General features: G+C 49.8%; 1 protein-coding gene and 1 long non-coding RNA gene across 6 annotated transcripts; one reads left to right on the plus strand and one right to left on the minus strand.

Moving 5' to 3' along the window:
• Window positions 1-1,447: 1,447 nt before the first annotated feature.
• Window positions 1,448-21,210, minus strand: PRDM8 (PR/SET domain 8). Of its 4 annotated transcripts, none has more exons than XM_086407572.1 (6): window positions 21,073-21,210; window positions 9,216-9,468; window positions 8,103-8,239; window positions 5,603-5,823; window positions 4,240-4,471; window positions 1,448-3,836 (listed from the first exon to the last, which is right to left on the minus strand). In XM_086407572.1, exons 4-6 carry the CDS (start codon window positions 5,819-5,821, stop codon window positions 2,233-2,235), a joined length of 2,055 nt encoding a protein of 684 aa, XP_086263698.1. In that variant the 5' UTR covers window positions 5,822-5,823; window positions 8,103-8,239; window positions 9,216-9,468; window positions 21,073-21,210; the 3' UTR covers window positions 1,448-2,232. The 4 variants fall into 4 exon arrangements, with proteins under 4 accessions (XP_086263698.1, XP_086263697.1, XP_086263700.1 ...); XM_086407571.1 differs by having other exon boundaries at window positions 1,448-3,839; XM_086407574.1 differs by lacking the exons at window positions 9,216-9,468; window positions 21,073-21,210 and having other exon boundaries at window positions 4,240-4,334; window positions 8,103-8,241.
• Window positions 15,873-19,089, plus strand: LOC147370402 (uncharacterized). Of its 2 annotated transcripts, none has more exons than XR_015166134.1 (3): window positions 15,873-16,084; window positions 17,888-18,029; window positions 18,627-19,089. It is a non-coding gene; the product is annotated as an uncharacterized LOC147370402 (long non-coding RNA). The 2 variants fall into 2 exon arrangements; XR_015166135.1 differs by lacking the exon at window positions 15,873-16,084 and adding an exon at window positions 16,589-16,769.
• Window positions 21,211-21,832: the final 622 nt, after the last annotated feature.

Genomic DNA, 21,832 nt, shown 5'->3' on the forward strand with positions numbered 1-21,832 from the left:
AAAAGTACTTTAAAGATAGCAGAACCTGTCTCACTCATTGCACAGACAAGAAAAGCAAAATGCAGATAAAGTAATGATACCAACAATAATGATGCAAGTCCTACTAATCATGCAGAGCAGAAACAGAACAGGAATTTTGGACTGTTCTTCTCATCACATCTTGCTGGGGATTGGTGTTTCAGATAATCAGACTGTTGCTTAGGAAAACTGAGACCAGGTCTCAAAGAAATGTAGCACAAAAAGTACTTGGGTAATCTTAAGAAGTCAACCTGTTTTTTCACCCATCTCAGTGGTCACACTATGGATCCATCTCTGCCCTATCCCTAGTCTCTGTTTACCTAATTGTAACTTGCTATGTAGTCCCCTTAAGATAATGAAGTCTTTAAAATCCTTTTAGGGAAGGCCATTGAAGGTCTGCAATAAGACCTTGTACAAGTCTCCCATTTCAGAACTTTTCACAAATACTCTCCTTCTGACATAGGGGAGGGTTGGCAAGACATGAAGGAATTAAAAATGGGAAGGAACACCTCCTGTGATACATAAACCAGTGTAGTATTGGTTACTAGAGCACCTGTAGAATGACCACTCTGAAGATGCCCATGGATTAAGTGCATGCTACCCTGAGACTTAAAGGACCATTTGGTTTTGATCTACTGATTTCTACATACCACATACACTTACATACATACACTATTTAAGAACTATCATCAATATATGAAGAGTACAGAGGGACTTTTCATAAGAGGAAGGGCAGGGAGAAGAGGAAATTTATTAGGTCTGTATTGTAATACTTCAGGGCTAGTTTTTTCCAGAGGCTGTGCAGCTCTTCAGAACTTTAGAGGGCCTTGCAATACATAGACTACCATGGTCATTTCACCTTAGTTTCTGGAGAAACTCTCCCAAGGGTCTCTTAATGACTAATGACAGAAAGCCAAAGGGTTCTAGAGCACAAGATACCCCTCCATGCAAGCATCACTAGTAAGAACCAAAAATGGGCTTTTCACCTGTTGTCCCTGATCCAGGTCTGAAAATCATTTGTCTTTGGCCACTTGTGAAGATGCTACTTATCCTGCTGCTGAAAATGTTGACATCCCAGACACTGGTTAGCTTCATGGCAGGCATCTTAGTTTAAATGATTTGTGCTTTGATCAAGAAGTGCAACACTTTCCAGATAAAGATTTCCCAATAATCACCTTGTCTTCTCACTTTTAGGCTCAAAATTGGCTTAAAGTAAATAATACAAGTGGGGCAGGGTTTATCATTCCTCTCTTTTGCAGTTTCTTCTTTTCAGGGGCTCAATGAAAATACATGGTATCTACTCAGAGTATAATCCCATGGACAGAGGAACCAAGGGTTGGAAAGAGTCAGACACTACTAAGCAACTGAGCACGCACTCAAAAGTGTAGCCTTTAGCTACAAAAAACATTTTAAAACACTTTCCCGATAATTGCTTTGAGGAAAATAGTCATTTATTGTCAAAGCATCCAACATACCCAGATAATCTATAAAGTTTAATAAATCTTTCCAGGGATAAAAGAAACACATAACTATTCAGACTCCATTTCACTGGCACAAAATTACACTTTGTATTAAAAGAAAATACATATTTACATAATGATGACATTCTTCATTGAAGTCCATAATCATTTCATGATACATGCACTTCCCCCTGGAAACTTAAACTGAATGGTTACCTCCTTTTTATTTGTTTTGCTTATTTTTGTAAGAACACAAACTGTAATCAAGAAACGCAGGAAGCATCTCACCCTCCTCCTTTACTTTATATCTAAAATAAATTTTGCCCTTACATATAATTATTACATCTAAACCGTAAGTGCTTAATAATTTAAGTAGAAACGTATGACAAATGCATCAATATGTTGCAATATATGACATTTTAAAAAATGTACCTTTGTTTTTGGGAAAGTGAAAATGCGTGCATTCAAAAGAAAACCCTTCAAACAACCCACCCGATCAAAAATCCACCATCCTGTCTCGTGTGTGTGTGTGTGTGTGTGTGTGTGGGTGTGTGTGTGTGTGTGGTGTAGGTCACAGGTAAACATCTGGATGTAAGGGTTGCTGGAGACCACGTGTGTGTGCCTATGTGTGTGCGAGTGTCTCCGGGTGTGATGTTTTCGGTCACAAGGAGGTGGTGGATGTCCTCGCGTGTTTGCTCCTGCAGGTGGTTTGACTGTGCGTGCGCGCGAGCGGAAAGCGGAGGTCCTTTCCGTGTCAATTATGCGAGGTCATGTGCCTGGAGAGGTGGTGGCGCTCCCTGAAGGACTCGTTGCAAATGGGGCACTTGAGTTTCTCCTCCCGCCTCCGCTTCACCAAGGGCTCCATGGCGTACTCCTTTTTGTGATGCGACCTCATGTGGTACACTAGGTCGGAGGTCATGCGGAAGGAGGCATTGCACTTGGCGCACCAGTTCTGCGCGGGCAGACACAGCGAGGTGAACGAGGGCGGCAGCAGCGTGAGCGCCGACGGCAGCTGCAACTGCAGGGGCCCCGCAGCCGCCGCTGCTGCGGCCGCCGCAGCGGCGGAGCTCTTGGGCCAGAAGGCGGTGGCATAGAGGAACGGGCTCTGCTTGGGCAGCCCGCCGCCGCCGCCGCCGCCGTTCGGCAGGGCCCCGCAACCTCCGTTCAGCTCCGCCGCTCCCTGGAGCTTCACGGCCAGCGGGTCGGAGGCGGCGGGGTACAGTCTGGTGGGGCCCACCCCGTCGCCGGGGTGGCAAGGCTCGAGAGCGCCTAGCTTCTGGCCCAGCACCAGCGGGGACAGCTGCGAGAAGGAGCGCGCCGGCTGCGAGAAGGCGCTCTTGCGCTCGTCCGCCGCTGCGCCCTGGCCCCCGCCCGCCCCGCCCGCGCCGCCCCCAGCGCCCGCGCCGCCGCCTGGGCCGCCGCCGCCCGCACCGCCCAGCTGCGGCACCGAGGTGAAGGCGCTGCCCCGCGCCGGGCTGCTGCCCTCCAGCCGGCCTGGCAGCGCGCCCCCGGGCCGCGGGGCCAGCAGCTTCTCGGTGCTGGCCGGGGACGCGGCCACGGGCGTGGAGGAGGAGCCGCCGCCGCCCGCGTCCTGCTCCTCGGCGGCCGCGCCCCCGCCATCAGCGGCCGCCTCCTCCGGCCCCCCGGCCGCCCGGGCCGCCTTCTTCACCTCCACGAAGGCGCTGCGCTTCGCCTCTCCCGTCTCGGGACTGGGAGGCGCGAAGAGGCGGCCGTTCTCCTCCAGGCTGAAGTAGCTGCCCGAGTTGCGGTACTGCTGCGGCGTGCACACCAGGTCCTCCTTGGAGGCCGGCAGGGCCCGCTCGGCAAAGCGGCCCCGGCCCCCCACCAGGCCCGCGCCGCCGCCCTCGGTTGCCTCCTCCGGGAACTTCCTCTTCCCTTTGCCCATGCCCGCGGCGTTGCCGTCGGGACTCAGCTCCGCCTCCTGGTGGCCGCTGCCGCCGCCGAGGCTCCGCACTGGGGAGCAGCTGCTGGCGCCCCCGGAGTTCTCCAGCTCCCGCGCCAGGTTGTGAAAGTCCGTGGACGGCTTCGCGCCGCTGCCGCCACCAGCCGCCGGCGGGTTACCGCTCTCGGGGGAGGGGGCCGGGTAGTGGTGGACCGGACCGGCTTTGCAGAACTTCGGGCCGGGACCCAAGGGTGCCTCCTGCGACTGCTGTTGGTCCTTGCCACCGCCGCCGCCGCCTCCGTGATCCTTGGTACCCACGCTGCCGCCTTGCTCCTCTCGGGGGCTCAGATCAGCGCCGTGAAGTCTCTTGGGGCAGCGGAAGCGCAGATGCGCTACATAGGGGAACTCAAACTGGAAACGTTGGCTGCACTCCAGGCATGTGTAAGGGGACGACCCTGCTTAGTGAGCAAACAGCGCGCGCGCGCGCGCGCACACACACACACACACACACACACACACACGATTACTCAGCATCGTCTCTAGGCCAGTTTGCCATCACCCCCTCCACAAATCCTCTTTCACCTCTCAGGGTCTGAGTGCCTGAAAACAAGAACATCGGACAAGACCTAGTCTAACTTTCCCTCCAGATTTGAGGAGAGTGCAGGAATTAAGCCTAGCGTGTCCCGATTCATCCTCACCTAGCTGTCCCAGCTTCACCCCAGACTATATCTCAGAAGCTCTCTACAAGGAACCCCAAAGGAGGGAAGGCTCGCCCAGGCGCCAGAGTGACCCCAACGCTCCCCACCCTCCGCCCCTCTGCTAGCTAAGGGCCCGGACGCAGGTCTTGAGCCAACCTACCATTCATTTTGCTGTGGGATCTAGAGGGGCAGAGCAAGAGTAACTCGGTCAGTTCTTTCCCGTACCAAACTAGTAACTCCTCATCTTTGGCAATCCTGCGGAGAGAGCGGTAAAACAGCTGTCCGTTTTTTATATAGGCTTCAAGGTTCTGCTCTTCTTTATCTCTGGCTGATTGGACCAGACGCAGCCACATGAGACCTTCGGAGGAACCATTCGCCGCTGAAGTGTCTACCTACAGTTTAGAGAAAAGAAAGAATACAAGAAGGAAGGGAATGAGGGAGGGAGACTCTTGTGAGGGAATGAAGTCAAAGGAGCCAGGGCCATTTCCGCTGTTATTATTTCTCTAAGAATTATTATCTGAGATCAAGCTTCCAAAAACTTGACCCGACTTAACACCCATCCTCATGTTTGCAGCTGGCAGGCAAGATAACATCCCTGGCAAGCTGCATTAATTATACAGATTATTTAAGTTGTCAGGCTTGTGTGTGTGTGTGTGTTTTAGCCAAAGGGGTAGTGGGGTCTTAGTTGCCAGACTAGGGATCAAACCTGTGCCCCTGTTTTGAAAGGGCGGAGCCTTAACCACTGGACCACCAGAAAAGTCCTGTCTTTTTATATATTGGATGAATACCAAATAGCAAATTTTTTTTTTACAATTCAAATTAGTGCTAAGCTCTTGAGAACTGATTTCTAGATTATCCCACATTGCAAAAGTATGTGGAATTTTGTCTGTTTTAGAAGTGAAAAGCAAACTTAGATTTTAGAAATTATTTTGTGACTTTTGCTCATCTTCCTTATTTTTGCTTAAACAACTAATGGTTCTTTGTAAAGAAAGAATAGGAAGTGACAGGACTTTTCACACTCAAACATATGGCTGGAATGATGTTGTATTGTCAAAACACCAACACTTGTATTTAAATACAAACTCTAGACACTAGCTAGCTTAACCAGAAAGAGTAATATTCCAGGGAACAGAAGGCCTCTGGGATTGGAAGGTGAATGCACCTAATATTTACAGAAAAGTACTTATAGGAAGCACTTAGCCTACAAATAGCCTCAATCCTAGTGAAATTTCCCACAGAGTTAAGGAAGTGGTGTTCATCTTCAGGAAAGCCCAGAATCCAGGCATTGATTTAGATACATCTGGCATTCAAAATCTAATTTTGTCACTTATTCCCAAAAATCAGTTGACAATACTCTGGAGTTTGATTTTCCTTTTCTAATTTCTGGTGTGTAAAATAGAATTGCATGTATCACTGCATTTTCTACATGTAGAACCTGTCTCAGCTTGTTATTCGAATGATTCTTAGTCTGTTTTTAAGAGGATATTACCCTCATATCCTACAGAACATAAACCAAGACTTACCCGGAAGATATAAGGGACCGTTCTCTTGTCTGTGGACTTGAGAGCTATGAAAGCTATGCTGTCGTACAGGGAAGTATGGCTCAGGACGCAGGGACCAAATATAGCATTCTCAGGGATGTCGCAGGTGGTGTAAACGCTGGTAAAAATATCTGTCAGACACTGCTGGACAGCCTTGGCATCTCCCTCCCAGATGCCTCGCTGGATGCCCGAATCCTCCATCACTGGAGACAGATACATAGGACAGTTGAAGCGAATTTACATTCCTCCTTTTGCCTTCCTGAATCCAGGCAGAATGTTCTGACTACTAGACAGATTTTTCTTGAATTTGCTTGGTTTTTGCATTGATCTTATTTCAAAAATAAAGCCGATGGCAGATTAAATCTGGCATATGACAAAGATGCCAAGGAAGAGTACTTTCTTTTCCTTTAAAAATGTAAAGAGAATTGTGATGGGGGAGCTCAGGGTGGACCGACTGCTAGAAAGAAAGACAAGCGGGGCTAGGAAAGAGGAAATGTTTTCTGACTTACCTTGGGGGAGGATGAGACAGGATTGGGGGGGAGGGGGAGAGAAGTGGAGAACAAAAGGATTTTTTTTTGCTAGCCTATAGACTTTCTAGACGGAAAGAAACTTCTAACCTTTAGGGGAAAGCTCCTCTCCTTTACTCTTGTGTATTGAGTTGGGTGTCCGGGAGCTGGTTTTTATCTTATTTTTCTTCCAAAGAGGGGAGCAGCACTAGTGAGCAGGCAGAGACAGCGGAGCATGGCGAATGGATTTCAAGTGGAGTGTCAGGGCCACTGATTCCCTGTCAGCTAACCTTTCTCTGCAGCCTACAAGAGGGGACGTGTGTCTGCTCATTACCATAATCCAACACTGTCCCTCCGAGGCTTTAATTAAAAGCAGCAAGCAGAGGTAATTATTTTCTTCTCGACATGCTTATTTATGGATGAGGGTGAATCCCAGTTACCTTGTTATACAAGGGGGTGGGTAGAGTCGCATGTGCCTCATGAAGTGAGCAGGTACAGAGCAGGACTGAAGTGTCCCCTGTCTGAAATACTGCATGTGTAATGACTGGTGAATGTTTGCTCCCCCAGATCGGACCTTGTCTGGGCAAGAGGGGGCAGCCCCGCTTGAGTAGACCTCAGTAGGCTCTCCAGCTGTTTAATCTGCAGCAATTCAGAAAGTAATGCCCCAGTGGTGGGCTCTCTTATTATTAAGCTGTCATAAAGACACATTTTCCTTCCTTTGCCATTGGACACCCCCCCCACTACAAGACTTATCGTCAAAAAACAAACAAATCATATGTAAAATTTAAAGCAGCTTTGAACTAATTGCATTGTTCACTTTCGCTGACTGATTAGAAGATTCCTCCAAGTTGATTTTTCCTCAATAATGTTGCTATTGGCAGATATTTAAGTATATTTTGTACAGTTAGCAGGAAAGGGAAACCCAATTCTCTTCCTAAGAAGCTGTTCTTTCTGGAACAATATTGGCAATGTCCATTTTTATCTTAATGTCTATTAACCAGTTAATCTTGCAAATGTCATTAGAAGGTAGTGCCCCCCCCCTCCTTTTCCAGCTAACAGAGCAGGAAACTTTGGTCAGCCTCTTTTCCATTCATTCTGCTATCTCCTCCAAATATCAAGTATGGGCTGTATCTGCCAGAGAGGAATCAGAGAAAATATCCGTAAAGTAGAAACTCCCTTTATTATTCTCCAGCATTTACCTCTGGGCATTTTACCCCACCCAAGGTAGCCTTTCTGATCTCCAACTGCACTTTTAAATACATTTTTTGAAATCTCTCAGCATCTCTCAGAACCTCCTTTTCAACCGAATTCTATTCTCTCCTTTTCAGTTTCCTCAATTCAGCGTTTTATGCCCCAATTTTTCTCTTCCATTTAAAAGTCTCTTTCACACAAACGGCTCATTGTGCCAAGAGGTCGCCCCGTCACTTGGGGCAACAGCAGGGACGCAGTCATTAAAATGCAGTCCTACCTAACAATACGGTGAAAAGCTCCTCGCTACGCCGCGCTAATAGGGGTTCGCGTCGCCGCGGCGGCCGCCACGAGCCTCACGCCGCTCACAATAAGCGCTGGGCGAGAGCCTGGGCTCTGCCGCCCGCGCACGGTCGCTTTCGCCGCCCAGCCTTTCGCAGCTCTGCATCCTCCGCTAGGCCCGGGTTCCCAGCCGCCCGGAGCATCTTCCCAGAGTCGGCCCGGCTCTCCGAAAGCCGTCGCTGCTGCCAGCCGCTCGCCCTCCCCCGTAGGCAGGCATTGTCTGGCGGCCGCGCGCGCCCCAGTCGCTGGCTTTTTCTTGGGCAAAGTGCTCTCCACCCGCCCCTCCCTTTGTATAACCCTGTTGGCAGTAGCAAGCCCCTCCACAATTATTTCCTCCCCCTCTTCTGGATAATGAGAAGACGGAGGACAGAATTCTCCACTCTACCCACCAAACCTGTCTTCCTCCCCCCCGCCTCCCCCACCCTCATCAAGGCAAAGAGACTTACCAGGAATAAGGTCAGGATCAAACCGCCCCAATAAGGCCACCTGGAACCGGGAGATGCAGACGAGTGTTTCTTTTGCCTATTGTATCAGTGTATTTCCATGTCGAGAGGTGTTGGTGTTGCTGTCAAGTAGGCTCTGCCTAAAGGGAGGAGAGATGGAGAGACGCAGAGAGAGAAACCAGGGAGAGTAGGGAGAGGAGAGAGAAGAGAGAGTTGTACAGATGGGCCCGATGCAGTGACTGACTGGCACGCAGACACACACTTTTTGTTTGCTGCACATAATCTGCCCAATGACGCGTGACAGCCCACGTCCCCTCCCTTTAACTCTTTGCTGGGCTGGGCGCTCCCTCCGGCGGCGCCGCCTGCCTGGAAGCGGTCTCGCCGGCCTGCCCGCGCCCCGCGCAGCCCCTGAGCTCTTTCCCCATGTGGCAACGCCTCTCGGACCTCGGCCCGGCTCAACTCCTCCGAAAGCCTGGGCCCTCTGGGACTGGTTGGGGGCGGTGATCAGCTTGGGGGTCGGAAAGGGAAGTACCAAAAAGACCTGGAGAGGGCCTTTTCCCGTTTCTCTTGGCACCTGGAGAACCCCTGGCAAACGGTTGTTCACTCAGAGCGAGCAAGGACCCCGCGCGCATTTCCCCGAGTCTGAGTTTTCTGGAGGGGAAGGGGGTTTGTGGATTAGCCCCTCCAGCCGCAGCTGATACGCGCAGCTAGTTGCCCAGGGGGTTGACAAACCCTCACCAGCGCTCTCCAGGAGCGCTCACACTACCAAGCCCTTAAGAGCAAGACTCAAAAAGGATGCGCTTTGGTGAAAACTTGGCTCAGTCCTTCCTTGAACACGGTGTTGGGTAAGAGGGATGGAGTAGAGACGCCGCCAGACCTCCGAAGGGGATTTACAGGGGTCTTTTGGGCCCAGTACACAAGTACCGGGCGGGAGAAGGGCTGAGGAGGAGACGGGTGGGAAAGAAAACCCAGATTGCGAGACGCAAGCTCTTCCTGCGCTTCCGCCCTCAGCCTGGCGCGTTCCGCCTAGTCCCCAAGGGGGTCCCCTGCCAGGAGAGGCCGGTATTCTAAGACCCCCGGGGTTGGGGAAGGTGAATTAAAAGTAAAAATTATTACCGAGGTGGGCTCTGGAGAGCTTTTCACGTCCAGCAGGTGGTGGAAGAGCGGATGGAGTGGCCGAGACCGTCTCGGAAGCCTCGTTTGTGCGCTAAGCCACTTAGAGGCGCTGGCTTGCCCCTTTAGTGCAGCAGCTGATGCTAATGACTGGAAGTCTTTAACACCCTGAAAGTTGACTCCTTCTGCAGGATTCCGCCACACATTTTCGCTGGGGGGTCTCAGGGTTCTTTTTTACATTCAACTCTCTCTGCTCCTAAGGGAAGAAAGACCTTTTGAGTGGTATAGACAGTCCTATTCCTTCAGCCCCACCCACGCCACCACTACATTGAAGAGGGCAATCCATTAGCTTTAGGATAAATCGGACGAGTAGCCAGTTAAAGTGGCCAGGACTTGAGACAGCCTAGTTTGTATCCTGTGTTCAAACAAAGTAAGTGGATTGGGGGTTGGCGAAGAGCAGCTTAAAAGGAAAAGGTGTGTGCTTTGATGCTCTGAGACCTCCCTCCGGAACCCAGTGAAGCAACCAGGCACGGAGCATCTTTACCCCTGGCTCCCACAGTACTAGGAGGCCTGGAAAGAATTCTGCAGAGGAGAAATTAAAAAACAGTGCGAGGAATTTCCCACTGAGTTTTCCTGTCACCCCCGCTCCTCCCCTCTCTTTTCATCCAGCCCTGGCCAGCCGCGCTCCCTGCTCTCCCGCTCCCCGCCCCCCACACATAAATTCGGAATCCTTCTGATTAGACAGGGCCCATTGCCTAAGCTGACTTGAAGAAAGAAAAGTTGCAAAATCTCCATATACTAGGAAGTAAAGGGAGAATTCGCCCTTAATTTTCAGGTTAGTTATCAACTTTTCAAAGAAACCTCAAACTGCAGTTGCCTTCCATCTGAACGTATCTTTTCTCTTATACTTGTCCACACTTTAAAATAGTTTGGCTAAGGGCAACTCATGTAATGACCAAGGCTTAATGCTGAGAGTTTTCATATGTGTCTATATAAAAATCTTCAAAGTTATAAGCCAAAGTCACCATTTGGCTTATAACTGGATGCTCCATTCATTATTCCCCTCATCTCATTCACACACACACACACACACACACACACACAAGCATCTCTCATCACTTGTTTAAAGAAAGGGTGATGGGATTAGAAATGTCAAAAGAATTATCTCAAACATCTGAAAAATAACTTGCAGTGTTTTAGAATTCACTTAAGTGAATTCAGAGAAGGAAGAAGGTGTAAACAACAGCAAATTAAGATAAAGAAGTAGCCATAAGAGAGTTGTGGTCCCTAAGAAACTACAGCAAAAATGTGTGTGGGGGGCAGGGGGAGGTGGCAAGGGATGGGGAATGGGAGTGGGGGAGTGCAGTGTTTTCAAACTTAATTCCCAAACTGTAGAACAAAACACTCCTCAGGGCCTTCTTTTACTGTTTTTGTTTGTTTTTTAAGAGAATAGGAAGTTTGCTTTTCCCAGGAAAAGTCATCCGTCCATGCAAACCGCTTTAAAAAAAATCTTACATATTGTAAGTATAAAAAGATCTACCCCGGAATAAAAGCATTCTGGAAAACCTTAGAATCTAAATGGCAGAAAGCATTTTTCTTTTCCCTGGCCTTTCCTTTCTTAAATATCAAGGGCATTTGGACTATGTCTTCTTTGAGGTACTGAAACCTAGACTCCAATCTGTATAAAATAATAAATGTTTTTGGCACTGAAATTGGGGGTGAGGGAGCTTGGCTTTCCAAATGTCAGGCTAGAAAATAACTAAGATTCTACACATCAAAGAGGAGAGAGATGTATTGAGAATCAGCTATCTGATTCTCTCAATCTCACTTATCTTGCCCCCTAATTAGATTTCCCCTACTGATTTTACATAAAAGTCCCCAAATTTTAAAAAATTCCTACATTTTATGAATCCAACCAACTGTTTGTCTTATGTATTAGATGGATCACACAACAACAACAAACCCCACAAATATAGTAAGTTTCAAATTCCTACTTTGAGGGTTTTCTAGTATTTTAAGTAAAGCATATTTTGTTAGGTAGTATAAGTGACCTAAGTGAAAACTGTTAATTGGAGGTAAAGAAAATCCACAACTTACTTTAATTTCTCTAGAAATCTATGGGCTAAAATGGTGCATAAACCACTTTGAAATCATCCTGAATTATTACTTATTGGAATTCACTGATACTAAATGAAGGGTTGAGGCATTTATTCAGCCTCAAACAGTACTATAAAAATATATCTCGGTCAATACTTTTTATCTAATTCACATGGAACAATGGGTTTGTGCATATATTCAGAGCTCTCTTGCTTCGGATTTTATTTCCAATTAACTTATTAGAGGGATGGCAGTAAGAGTGAGGGTATTTGCCTTGCCCCACTTTAACAAGGCTTCTTGGAGTTATGGCAGAAAATACATGTGTAGACAACTGCAGTATTGTTTTGGAAGAGAAGGCTGAAGAGAGGTTGATGAATGATTCCTGAGACGGTGCCTTTTATGACCTAAGTGAGAGGGTGGAGAAAGGGTAAGAAAGGAAATCTGATACTTGAGAGTGTTACAATGGAAATGTCCTTTTTCCTCCCAGGGTAGAGAAAGAGGGCCTCAAATATCTCAACTTGTGTGATAGGAGGCAGGTAAAGTCTCCAAGAATAACTCACTCAGAAGGATTATTACTTTATAAGAATGAAACATTATTTTTCTTTCTCTCTCCCTTTCCAAGTCCTGGCTCATCTCCCTCCAATCATATCTCCAAATCACTACACCAGCAAAGACTTAGTTTGAAATATATAGGTATATAATATTATATATTTTCACACTGGAAGACAAGATGATGCCAAAGAAGCAGATAGATGGTGGAGACTTTTTCCTAAACATATCAGTTTCCTACAGGGAGGTATCTGGAAGGAGCTATGGGGAGATTGGGGGAGACAGATTAAGGAATTTCATGGAGGGGTACTGCACTGCCCTAGCCTTACCAAGGAGGATAAAGAACTTTCTAAGGGATAAGTTAGAGGCAAGAAGAGGCAATTGGCTGAACTGGATAAAGGTTTACAGGAATGGGGAGGGGGCACTTTACTTTATATAAATATTCATGGCAAAATCAGTCTGGGTCTGTTCCTCACCAAGGGTTACAGCAGATTCAATAGGTTATAAATGAATTAATGTTTCCTAGGCTCATTCTAGGACAGCCAGAGACTCAAAGGATGGATAATTTTGTAGCCTGTGAAGAGGGACTCCAGCTTCCAACTGCAGGGATCATTACTCCTCACTCACATTTTTCTCTCTTTGGCTCTTCCTCTTTCTCAATAGATGGTAACTGTTCTTAATCCTGTTGCTACAACTGCAATCATCATTATAGCCGTAAAACCTTCTCTCTGAGGGATCTCAAGTTCCATTTGCCCTTCCTTCTGTTGGAGTTCAGCTTAGAGCTGGATAGCCTTTGTGCAATTCACTTTCTCTCCTGGATCTAAATCGTAGTCAGCTGGCTTAAGGGCTTCTGAAAATGACTTCCAGCAGAGCAAGGAAACTGTGGTGATCCTGAAGGCAACCACTAAATGAATTGAATGCCTCATGCTCACCTGTGTGAATGTAACCCGTGAACCAGATCTACTATCCAGTATCCTGGCCCCCTGCATTCTCTCAGATTTTATACCCCTCCCAGGTGACTATCTAGAGATCTAGCAAGGAATATTCCGTCTAATCCTCAGGCTACAAAGTCCTCCCCAGAATCATACATACAGTCCTTGAATATACCTTAGTAGATGGAGTAGGGTTGTTGTTTACCTACTAAGTAGTGTCAGACTCTTTTGCAACTCCATGGACTGTAGCCACTCACCAGATTCCTCTGTCCATGGGATTTTCCAGGCAAGAATACTGGAGTGGGTGGCCATTTCCTTCTCCAAGGTGGAGTAGGGTAAGAGGAAGAAAATGTAGACAGGGCCATAGTCAGCCCCTCCTTATCCTCTGGGTCAGGGTTTCCAGACAGATAGGGGACCAAGGGGTGTCCAGCAGTCTCAGATTGGAGGGATCATCAGATTTTGAGAAGACTGACTCTAGGCCTTAGGAATGCCACCAAGTTGAGAGGCTCTACATCAAATTTCTTTACACAGCCAAGACAAGGGAATTATCCCAGTACTCAGCACCTGACTTCTACCTCTTTTCCCCTTTATTTTAGGCTTCCCAGGTGGTACAGTTGGTAAAGAATCCACCTTACCAATGCAGGAGCCTCAAGAGACAAGACTCCAGTTTGATTCCTAGGTTAAAAGAGATGCTTACTGAAATAGTGGGTTCATACTAGGCAGATTTGACTCCCTGGCACCTGATCACAGCTAACCTTTGAGCAGCATATAGCATTCCTCTCCTGGGAAGGGGGTCTTGTCAGAATGCATGCACACCCAGGACTTTCTAGCTAAGAATCTGTCCATGGCATACTTTTCTGAAGCCTGAGGAGACATCTGATTTTCTCTAACAAAAAGGGAGGCAAAAAAGAAAAAGAATGAAAAGGATAGGGGCAATAGATATCCATCACTCACCACAACAGGGACGACTCACATTACTTTGTTAGAGCCTTGGAAATAGTTTAATTTTTTCACAAACTACGTCCTCATACACAAACTGCTTCCCTGGTCATCTTGCAAATTGGATTGTTTGAGTGAAAATTATCTTTCATGATTTCAAATGAGTTGCATGTATTTCATAATTTAATCTGGGGGTATTAATCTAGCACCACAGGGGGAATGTCTCCCAAAATAGTAGATGGAAGGCCTAGAGTTTTTTTCATCAGCACTAAAAAACGATCAGTGTAGGTCACGAACAATAGTAATATCATCACTACTATAGGCAATATTGCATGTACATTACAAAGTGGCAAAAATGATAGGCAGGGGGACTGAAACTTGTATTTGTTCTCTTGTATAATACTTTCTTACTGAAAAGCCAACTTCCACATTGATTTGCTAGTCTTCTGGTGATGTAATATAAAGGTAACCAAGATATAATTCATAATGTCCTCTAAAGTTTTAAAGAAAACCCATACTTTAAAAATAAATACTATCCAGAATTGTGAAAAAAAATTCACAAATTCCTGAGAAGAATAAATACACTGAATTTAAAGACCTGAATGTTGAGTTTCCTGAAGACCTAGAATCCAATTCTGTCTGAACAATTTTATACCTGATCAGACATGGTCATGTATATGTGGGGGGGGGTGGGGGGGGGACGAGGGGAAAGGAGAGATTTTTCTTGGCTGCATGTCTACAAAGTAGTCACTTCTTGTTGCATGTTTTCATGTAAGATGGTTTTGAGAAAATATGTGACATCATACAGGAAAGCAATTGCTCCCAGAGAAGCAAAACAATAGAGTTCTGAAGAATGTGTTTTATATATATCACTCAAGTATCTTGCGTATGTAATCAGGTGCCTCACAGTGTTATCTACATTCTAGAGTCAGTTTACCTGACTGACATACTAGGAAGTTTCCAAGGAGCTTCTGAACTTGTGAAAATGTCCTGGCGAAAGTCAATGCTCTGAGAGTGCAGCCAGTTCCATTTCTTATCTGGGGGACTGAATTAGTTTTTCTATCCCTAAAGCCACTCACAGCTGAGTTAGACCAGACATTTGGGCCTCAAGGCTAGGCAGGGAAATGTTTGCTAGCCTAAGACAATTCTTGATTATCTGGATTCCCCGCAGCAGTCTGCAGGTCTCAGTAAAGGGGGACAGAGCTATGAGTGCAGAGAAAGCCGAATGACAGAGATGAACTTGGTGGGCTAAGGAGGTCTCCTCACGATGGACCCAAAGAGAGCCTTACCCGGACAGTACACAGAGGGCAGACAACACTCCCATCACATTTGGAGTGACACTGGCCAGAACCAGACAAGCTTTCAGTGGAGGGTTACTCTTTCAGAAGCAGCGCTAGCAAGCCGGCCACATTGAGCAAGAAGACACGCAGCGCTCCCAGTGCGGGGACAGACACGCCCCGGCCTAAGGTGGGAGGAAGTGCAGTTAAGCCCCCTCCCCTCCAAGTGTTCTGCGTCCTCCAGTCTCCTACCGCCTCCCTGGAATTAGCGCCAACTCTGGCCTCCTGCTAAGCGCCTAGTTTTCCTGTGGTAAGGCTTCTGGAGCGCTGGGCTTTTGGGTACCGCAGCTCCCCCCACCCCCCACACGCCCCTCTGGGCGGTCCTCACACGGCGCCCCCATCCCCTTTTTCAGATCTTTTACTAGCTGAGCTGCCCGTGACCTTTCCCAGCCTTGGATTTTCTCCTCGGGCGAACTAAGGCTGGCCAGAGCTGCCTCCGGGGTCGCGGGGAGGACTCAGTGAGGAAACCAGGGCGAGCGCGCTTTGGAAAGCCAGTTGCTGAGCAGATGGTAAGGGATTACTTCCAAGAGCCGGAGTTAGTTTCATTTCAGCCTTGGCCGTCCCAGAGAGGTCTCAATGCCTTCATAAAGGAACGTTCTTTTCAGACGTCTAGAGAACTGACCCGAGAAGGGCCACCAACAACTCAAGTTTAGGCCACGACTCTATCAGAGCAACTATCTACTTCTGTTCGAATCCTGACCCCTGACGCGTGGCAGGAATTTAACCCGTCCGTTTTTTAGGCCTTCTTCTGTGAACCAAGGGTAATAAAGACAGCTCTTTTTATGACGTTACTGTAAGGGCTGAGTTGATATTTAGCAAGCGCAGAGAAAAATGCCTAGCACACATTAAACACCTATTTCAGTGCTTGCTACTCTTACTGATAGTAACACTGCCTTGGCTTCCCTTTCAGAAAATTTAAGAATTGTACTGTGCCCCCGCTTTCAAAGCCACTCAGTGAAGGCTGAGGATTTCTCGATGTTTCTAACAGGAAGGAAGTCCTGGAGGATAAAGTAAGAAGGTATGAGGGATGTGTCTAGGTGTTCAGGGATCCCCAAGGGCCCAAACACAGACTTTACGGTAGAACGAGCGGTTTTTCGGGCAGGATCCTGGGAGATTGGACTTCTATCCCTCATTCCGGCCTGAGTCTTTTCTTTAGACCTGGCAGCGTCGCACGTTGGAAACGCGGGCAAATCCGGGCAGCGCGACCCCGTGGGGTGATGGGCTTGGGAACTCAGCGCTGACCGACTCAAGTGCCCTGGCCAGAATGCCAGAGCCGGGTGGGGCAGAAGAACCTGAAGCCCCGGCTGCCGGCCCCGACCGGGACTCAGGGCCTGGGAGCCGCGCGGCCCTTTCTCTTCCACAAAGGGCTGAGGCGCAACCGTGGGGCTCAGGAGCAGGTGGCCCTGAGACCGGGTGGGCATTCCTGGACCTCCCCTACACACGCTAGCGTTTATAGCTGCCGGACCTGCACTACAGCCGGGCCTCAGCCACGTGGTCGCACCCTGGCCCCGCCCCCAACGTCCACACGCGGTCTGCGCGGGGCCTTGTGGGCTGCACGGCGCCCCCTAGTCCCAGGCCAGGGCTTGGGGCAAAGCCTCCTTGCCCCGGTCCCTGCTGCTTTCGGGCCTCTTCAGTCGCAGTGCCTTTGCCCCAGGCCTACAGTCTCATGAACCCTCCTGCCTGGGCAGGGACAGGTAACAGAGGTCAGTGTGGGCTCTTTCTTCTGAAGGGTCCTGGAACCATTGGACCAAAATTTGGGATCCTAAACACTTAGATTTGAACCCCGAGCCTGCAGTCTACTACCTGTGTGTCTTTGAGCACACACTTAACCTCTCTGAGGTCTAATTTCCTTGTTTGGAAAATAGCAGAAACACCATTGGTCTCAGAGTCACCATGACTATTGTAAAAGCAAGCCTGGGTTCAGAACCCAGCTGGCCCAGTTGCTTGGGTTAGCTTCTCTGTTCTCCTGTTTCCTGTGAAGGAAGGGGATCTGTGAACTAGGGTTGATAATCCTTAACTCAAAGGGTTGTAAGAATTAAAGGTGATAAGCCTGTTGGGGGCATTTAGTCTAGCACATGGTAAGAGCCTAAACAGTTAATTATTTAAAGCATCTCAGTGTCTGCCACTTTGAAATGCTGGGTAAATACAGTTTTTTAATCTTAGTTCTCCTAATCTTTTTATCCTCTTCAGAGAGGAACAATGTAAAGGTGCATGTGGCCATGTTGGGTGGTAGTGCACACCACGGGGAAGAGGCAGCTTGTGGCAGTAAATTAGGTGACACTTCTGAAAGCTACATGCCTTTCCTTCTGGCTCTTCCTCTTTAGTTTCTAGGGACAAAGTAAAAGAATAGGAAAGGCAGGGAAAAGGAACTTAGAACATGGAAGATGCTCAACAAATGTGTCTTGAGTAGAGAATGGCATTTTGAATATTGAGACAAAGGGTCTTTGGGAATGGAATAGGAGACCCAGAATTGGGGTTGGCCTCCATCTCTCTGCACCTGGCTGCCAGTAGGCATGTTAAGAGCGTTTCTGTGTGACATTCTGTTTTTGGCTTCTGGGAGGGGAAGATACAGGGGTGAAATATCTTGGGGGTGAATGAGGCCTTTAATGGAGGGATGGGATCTATATATTCTCCAAAGCTTGAAAATTCAATTTAGAGTCCAGGAGCTTACATTCATAGGTATCCCTTAGTCGTCTTTAAGGCTCAGACCCTTTCAGACACCTATATCATCATATGCTTTATCACTTGCCTCATCCTCTCAATACCAGGGTCCTCTGATTTTTCAGATGGGAACACTGATATGTTTTTTTGTTCTCCATAGATAATAGGATAATGGAGGATAATGCTGTACCAGGAACTAACAATCCATCGGGGGAAACATGGCCCCAAACAGCATTCAAGTCCATACCCTTCTGCTTTATTCTTAAGGGCAGAAAATACTGATGCAGCAACAGCAATCTAAGGTATTTCATAAACTTCTCTTCCTCTGCTCTCTTCTAAGACCTTGACTAAAAAGCATTGGAATAGAAAGGAGAGTGAAATGAAATAAAACCATATCCTCAGTGTTTCACTGCCCACCCCCCCCATCCCCCCCCCAACCCCATTCCAGGGCAAAGGCAACAACTGGTGAGAAGGAGCTGCAACTTAGAAAAGATTTATTTTTCCTGGCCATAAATCTCATCCTCTTGTTCCTCTGCCCAACGAAGCATGCTAAAGTCCTTTTCCATAAAGTATTCAGTATTAGAGCCACAAAGCTCCCCCAATCAGTAGCCATCTGCTTCTACCATAACTGCTGCTCCCGAAGCAGGGAGAGCAGCAGCAGAGAAAGGGCACCACTGTTAGGCTGCTGGACAAATGAGGAGACTGAATAGCTTTGGTTTGCCTTGTGTATCTGTATCTATAGAGACAGGAGAAGAAAGGCGGCATTATATTGATACAACAATTGTAAAACAAAACACGGAAGAGGCATCTAAAGGGCAATATCGCATGCATCAGGGGTCTCCAGATAAAAGGGGAACTAACAGATTTATAGAAACCTTTAATTGGTTTTCAATTGAAAGCTAAAGAGGCTGGGACGAAGCTATGAAGAGTGGCAAAGTGCCCCCCTTCAGCCGTCTGGGAGGCGTGATCGATTTCGCGGAGGGCGAAAAGAAGAATCCGAAACCCGCCGGGCGCCTGGGAGAGGGCCGGGAACAGCTCCACGTGAGGAGGCCAGGGAGTGACTGATTTGATCTTAACAGAATCTCTCAATCTCTTTCTCTCTCTCCTTCCCTTGCTTCTTCCCTTCCTCCCACCCTCTTTCAGACCAGTAGGCAAATGGAGAGGGAAGGAAAGGATGCAAGAGTAAATCTAAGTTTCCATCTCCGGAAGAAATAGACCCCAACCTGAAAACACCAAATTCTGCCGCTAAAAAGGAGGCGTCTTTGGAAGAAATAGGGAGTCCCGCCCTCACCCTATCCCAGTCTTGTCCTCTCTCCCTCTCTAGACCCAAACAGGAAAAACTAAACATCACTGGCGACTGTGCACTCGGGAGAAGTCTTTGCTCGCGCCCACTGGGCAGGTTTCCGAGCGGGTCTCTCCTATCTGCAGGCACCGCGCGCCTTCGCTTAACCCCTTCCTGTCCGACCGGCGCCATAGCCACCCCCGCCCCGAAACCGCCTCCGCGGACGGTGCCCACCCACACAGCAGTCCCAGACGTCCGTCCGTCGGCTCCTGAGGCTAATTTATTGGCCCGACCCTCCATTATCTTTTTCGATTTCCTAATTAATCAAAGATAAAAAGCAATGGTGCAAATTACGATTATGAGGGAACTAGAAGACGGTTTTGAATAAAACGGGAGACGGGGAACGTGATTGATTGAACGACAGAAGGGTGGAGAGGGAAATCTCAAGTGTGAGGAACAGGCCTCAGGGGCTGAAACCTTGACCCCCTCCGTCTAGCGAGCTGACCCCCTCTGCCTGCCCTAGCGCCGTTGCCACGGGTCAGCCCCAGAGGAGGTCATTTGTGTCCGAAGGCTTCGGAGGAAGGAGAACTGGATTTCCTCTGGGCTCCAACCTCCCCGGGCGCCTGCCGCCTACCTCACTCGACCTTCCCCACACCGGCCCACTCCGCAACCGCCCCTACAGGAATTTCAGGGCTCCGGGCCGGCGATCCCACTCTACGGCAGGAGCACCTCCGGACTGACATGCACCCCCATTATTGCGATGCTGTGTCGCGTCGCCAGTCTCTCACGGTTTTCTCTCTGTCTTTGGGTATTCCTCTGGCGAAGCGAGGCCAACTCTTCGTGAAATTGCAGGAAAACAAGTCTAGTAGGTCAGAGATTGCATTTGCTCGTGTAAGGGATTAATAGAGCCCCTGTCTGATGCTGCCTTGCAGAATTACGTTCGGGATTAAAAGGCAGACACGGCGCGGGCACACATTTTGCATTTTCTGGTGGTTGTGATTAATATTTCCGAGGGGATTTGTACCGGGAGCTTACGGGACGCACTCTCGGGGGGTCTAATGCCAGACGGTCCCGCGCAGGGACCGGCAGGGGGCCTGTGGGCACGCGCGCAAGCCCTGGGGGAATTAGAGGGGACGCCAGGCGCCGAGACCTTTTAGCGCCTCCCCCCCCGCCCCCCTACCCTGATACCGGCACAATTTCTATGGAAGACCGCAGGGAGGACTGTCCGGGGAGGCAGACTTTAAAGTCTTATCGGGCTTTCTATACGGGAAAATGCCCTCGAAGGGTCCTGACTCTAGGGTGCGAGAAAAGGGCTCAGTGCCAGGCCGCTGAACTTCACACATTCGTCCAGTAAAGAGAATTCCGAAGTCCGTGTTCAGGGGAAGCACTGCTCCTAAACGCATCACTCCCCTCCCCAAGTGAGTCAACGGACCCAGGTCAGGAAGAGGGTGATCTCAACCCTTTCGAACCGCCATTCTCAGAGCTGCTTTCGGAGGGCCCACCAGGATGCACCTGCGGAGGGGAGCTAGCGCCTAGGCACTAAATACACCCCCTTTCCCATCGCCCCAGGAGGCGGACAAACCCTGACCGCGCGGGTGAAGGGACCGGGAAAGGAGAGGAAAGGTCCAGGATGCGCAGGCGGGGAGAAGGAAGGGAACCTGGCAAGCGAGAAGGGGGGAAAAAAAGGCAAATAGGAAGCTAGAGAGAAGAGTGGAGAAAAGTGAGGAAGCGGGTGGTCGCAGTTGGTGGGCATTACCGCTCTCCGGCAGAAGGGGGCACCTCTCGGGCCGGGACAGCCTTCCACAAGGGCCGGGGCGGGACGTCCGGGCGGAATCCGCCCTCGGGCAGGGGCTCCGGGGTGCTGGGCGCCCCCTCCTGGCGGCTGCGCGGCGCTCACCTCCGCGGTCCCGCGGGTGCTGGGGTCCCGCGCCGGCTCGGCCCGCGGCGCCGGGGACCGGGAGGTGGTGCGGGGGAGGGAAGTCGGGAGACGGAGGTGGTGTGAGGGTGCCAGGGTGGCGGGCAGGCTCCCTCCCCTCCCGCTCTCTACCCCGCGCGCTCCTCACCTGGGGCCTGCTGGGCTCCTTCCCCGCGGGCACAGCTCCGGCGCGCCCCTCGGCGGCCCGGCTCCTACCCCAAGCCTAGCCGGCGGAGGAACCCGCCCTCCTCGCCGAGCAGTCGCCGTCTCCGCAGCCGCAGCAGCTGGGAGGGAGGGAGAGACCGGCGGCTGCTGCCGGGCGGCGTCTGGGGGCCGCGAGCCGAGCGCGAGGAGCCGCCATCTGGAGCCTCGGCTGCGGGCGGGGGTGCGGGTGCCAGGGAAGGGGCCGGGCGACTGGGCCCGGGGCGCGCGGGGGGCTGGGGTCCGAGCGGCGTGGGAGCGGAGGCCTGGGGGTGTGATGGGAAATGCGCGGGAGGGGGTCTGGCCCCTGGGAAGGGGGAGCAGAGGCCTGCCCCCTTTCGAGCCCCCCTTGAATCCCGGGGCAGTCCCGACCCGGAGTTCTAGCGAACGAGCGAGGCACCCGCGTGGCAGTCCCTCCTCCTCGCGGGGTGGAGAGCTGAGGGGGGGAGGGCGGTGTGAGGACCAAAACACTCTTACACGCTCACACACCCGCTGCCCATCAGAAGTGGTTTTCTCATTTCCCTTTCCTCCCACCTTGTCCATCCCACTCCAGGAAACAGTCCCTTCCACACGGCGTGGATTTTTGGACACCTCCACATCACTCCAGAGAACTTTTTCAGCCAGAACGTGGGACAGACACTGACAAGATACCATCCTTGGGGATAAATACCATCTAGTTTCCGGTGGACGGTGGAAAAGGAAGGGGG

Source organism: Bos grunniens, chromosome 6 (genome assembly GCF_055505025.1).
Source record: "Bos grunniens cultivar Pamir isolate PY7600 chromosome 6, Bosgru_T2T1.0, whole genome shotgun sequence".
Lineage (NCBI taxonomy): Eukaryota > Metazoa > Chordata > Mammalia > Artiodactyla > Bovidae > Bos > Bos grunniens.

What these genes read in the sequence shown, in the direction of transcription:
- PRDM8 (XM_086407571.1), bottom strand. Translation starts at nt 5,821, where the DNA reads ATGGAGGATTCGGGCATCCAGCGAGGCATCTGGGAGGGAGATGCCAAG. An exon ending in CGGTCCCTTATATCTTCCGG is followed by an intron (nt 4,472 to 5,602) that starts GTAAGTCTTGGT and finishes TCTAAACTGTAG; the next exon opens with GTAGACACTTCAGCGGCGAA. An exon ending in ATCCCACAGCAAAATGAATG is followed by an intron (nt 3,840 to 4,239) that starts GTAGGTTGGCTC and finishes TTGCTCACTAAG; the next exon opens with CAGGGTCGTCCCCTTACACA.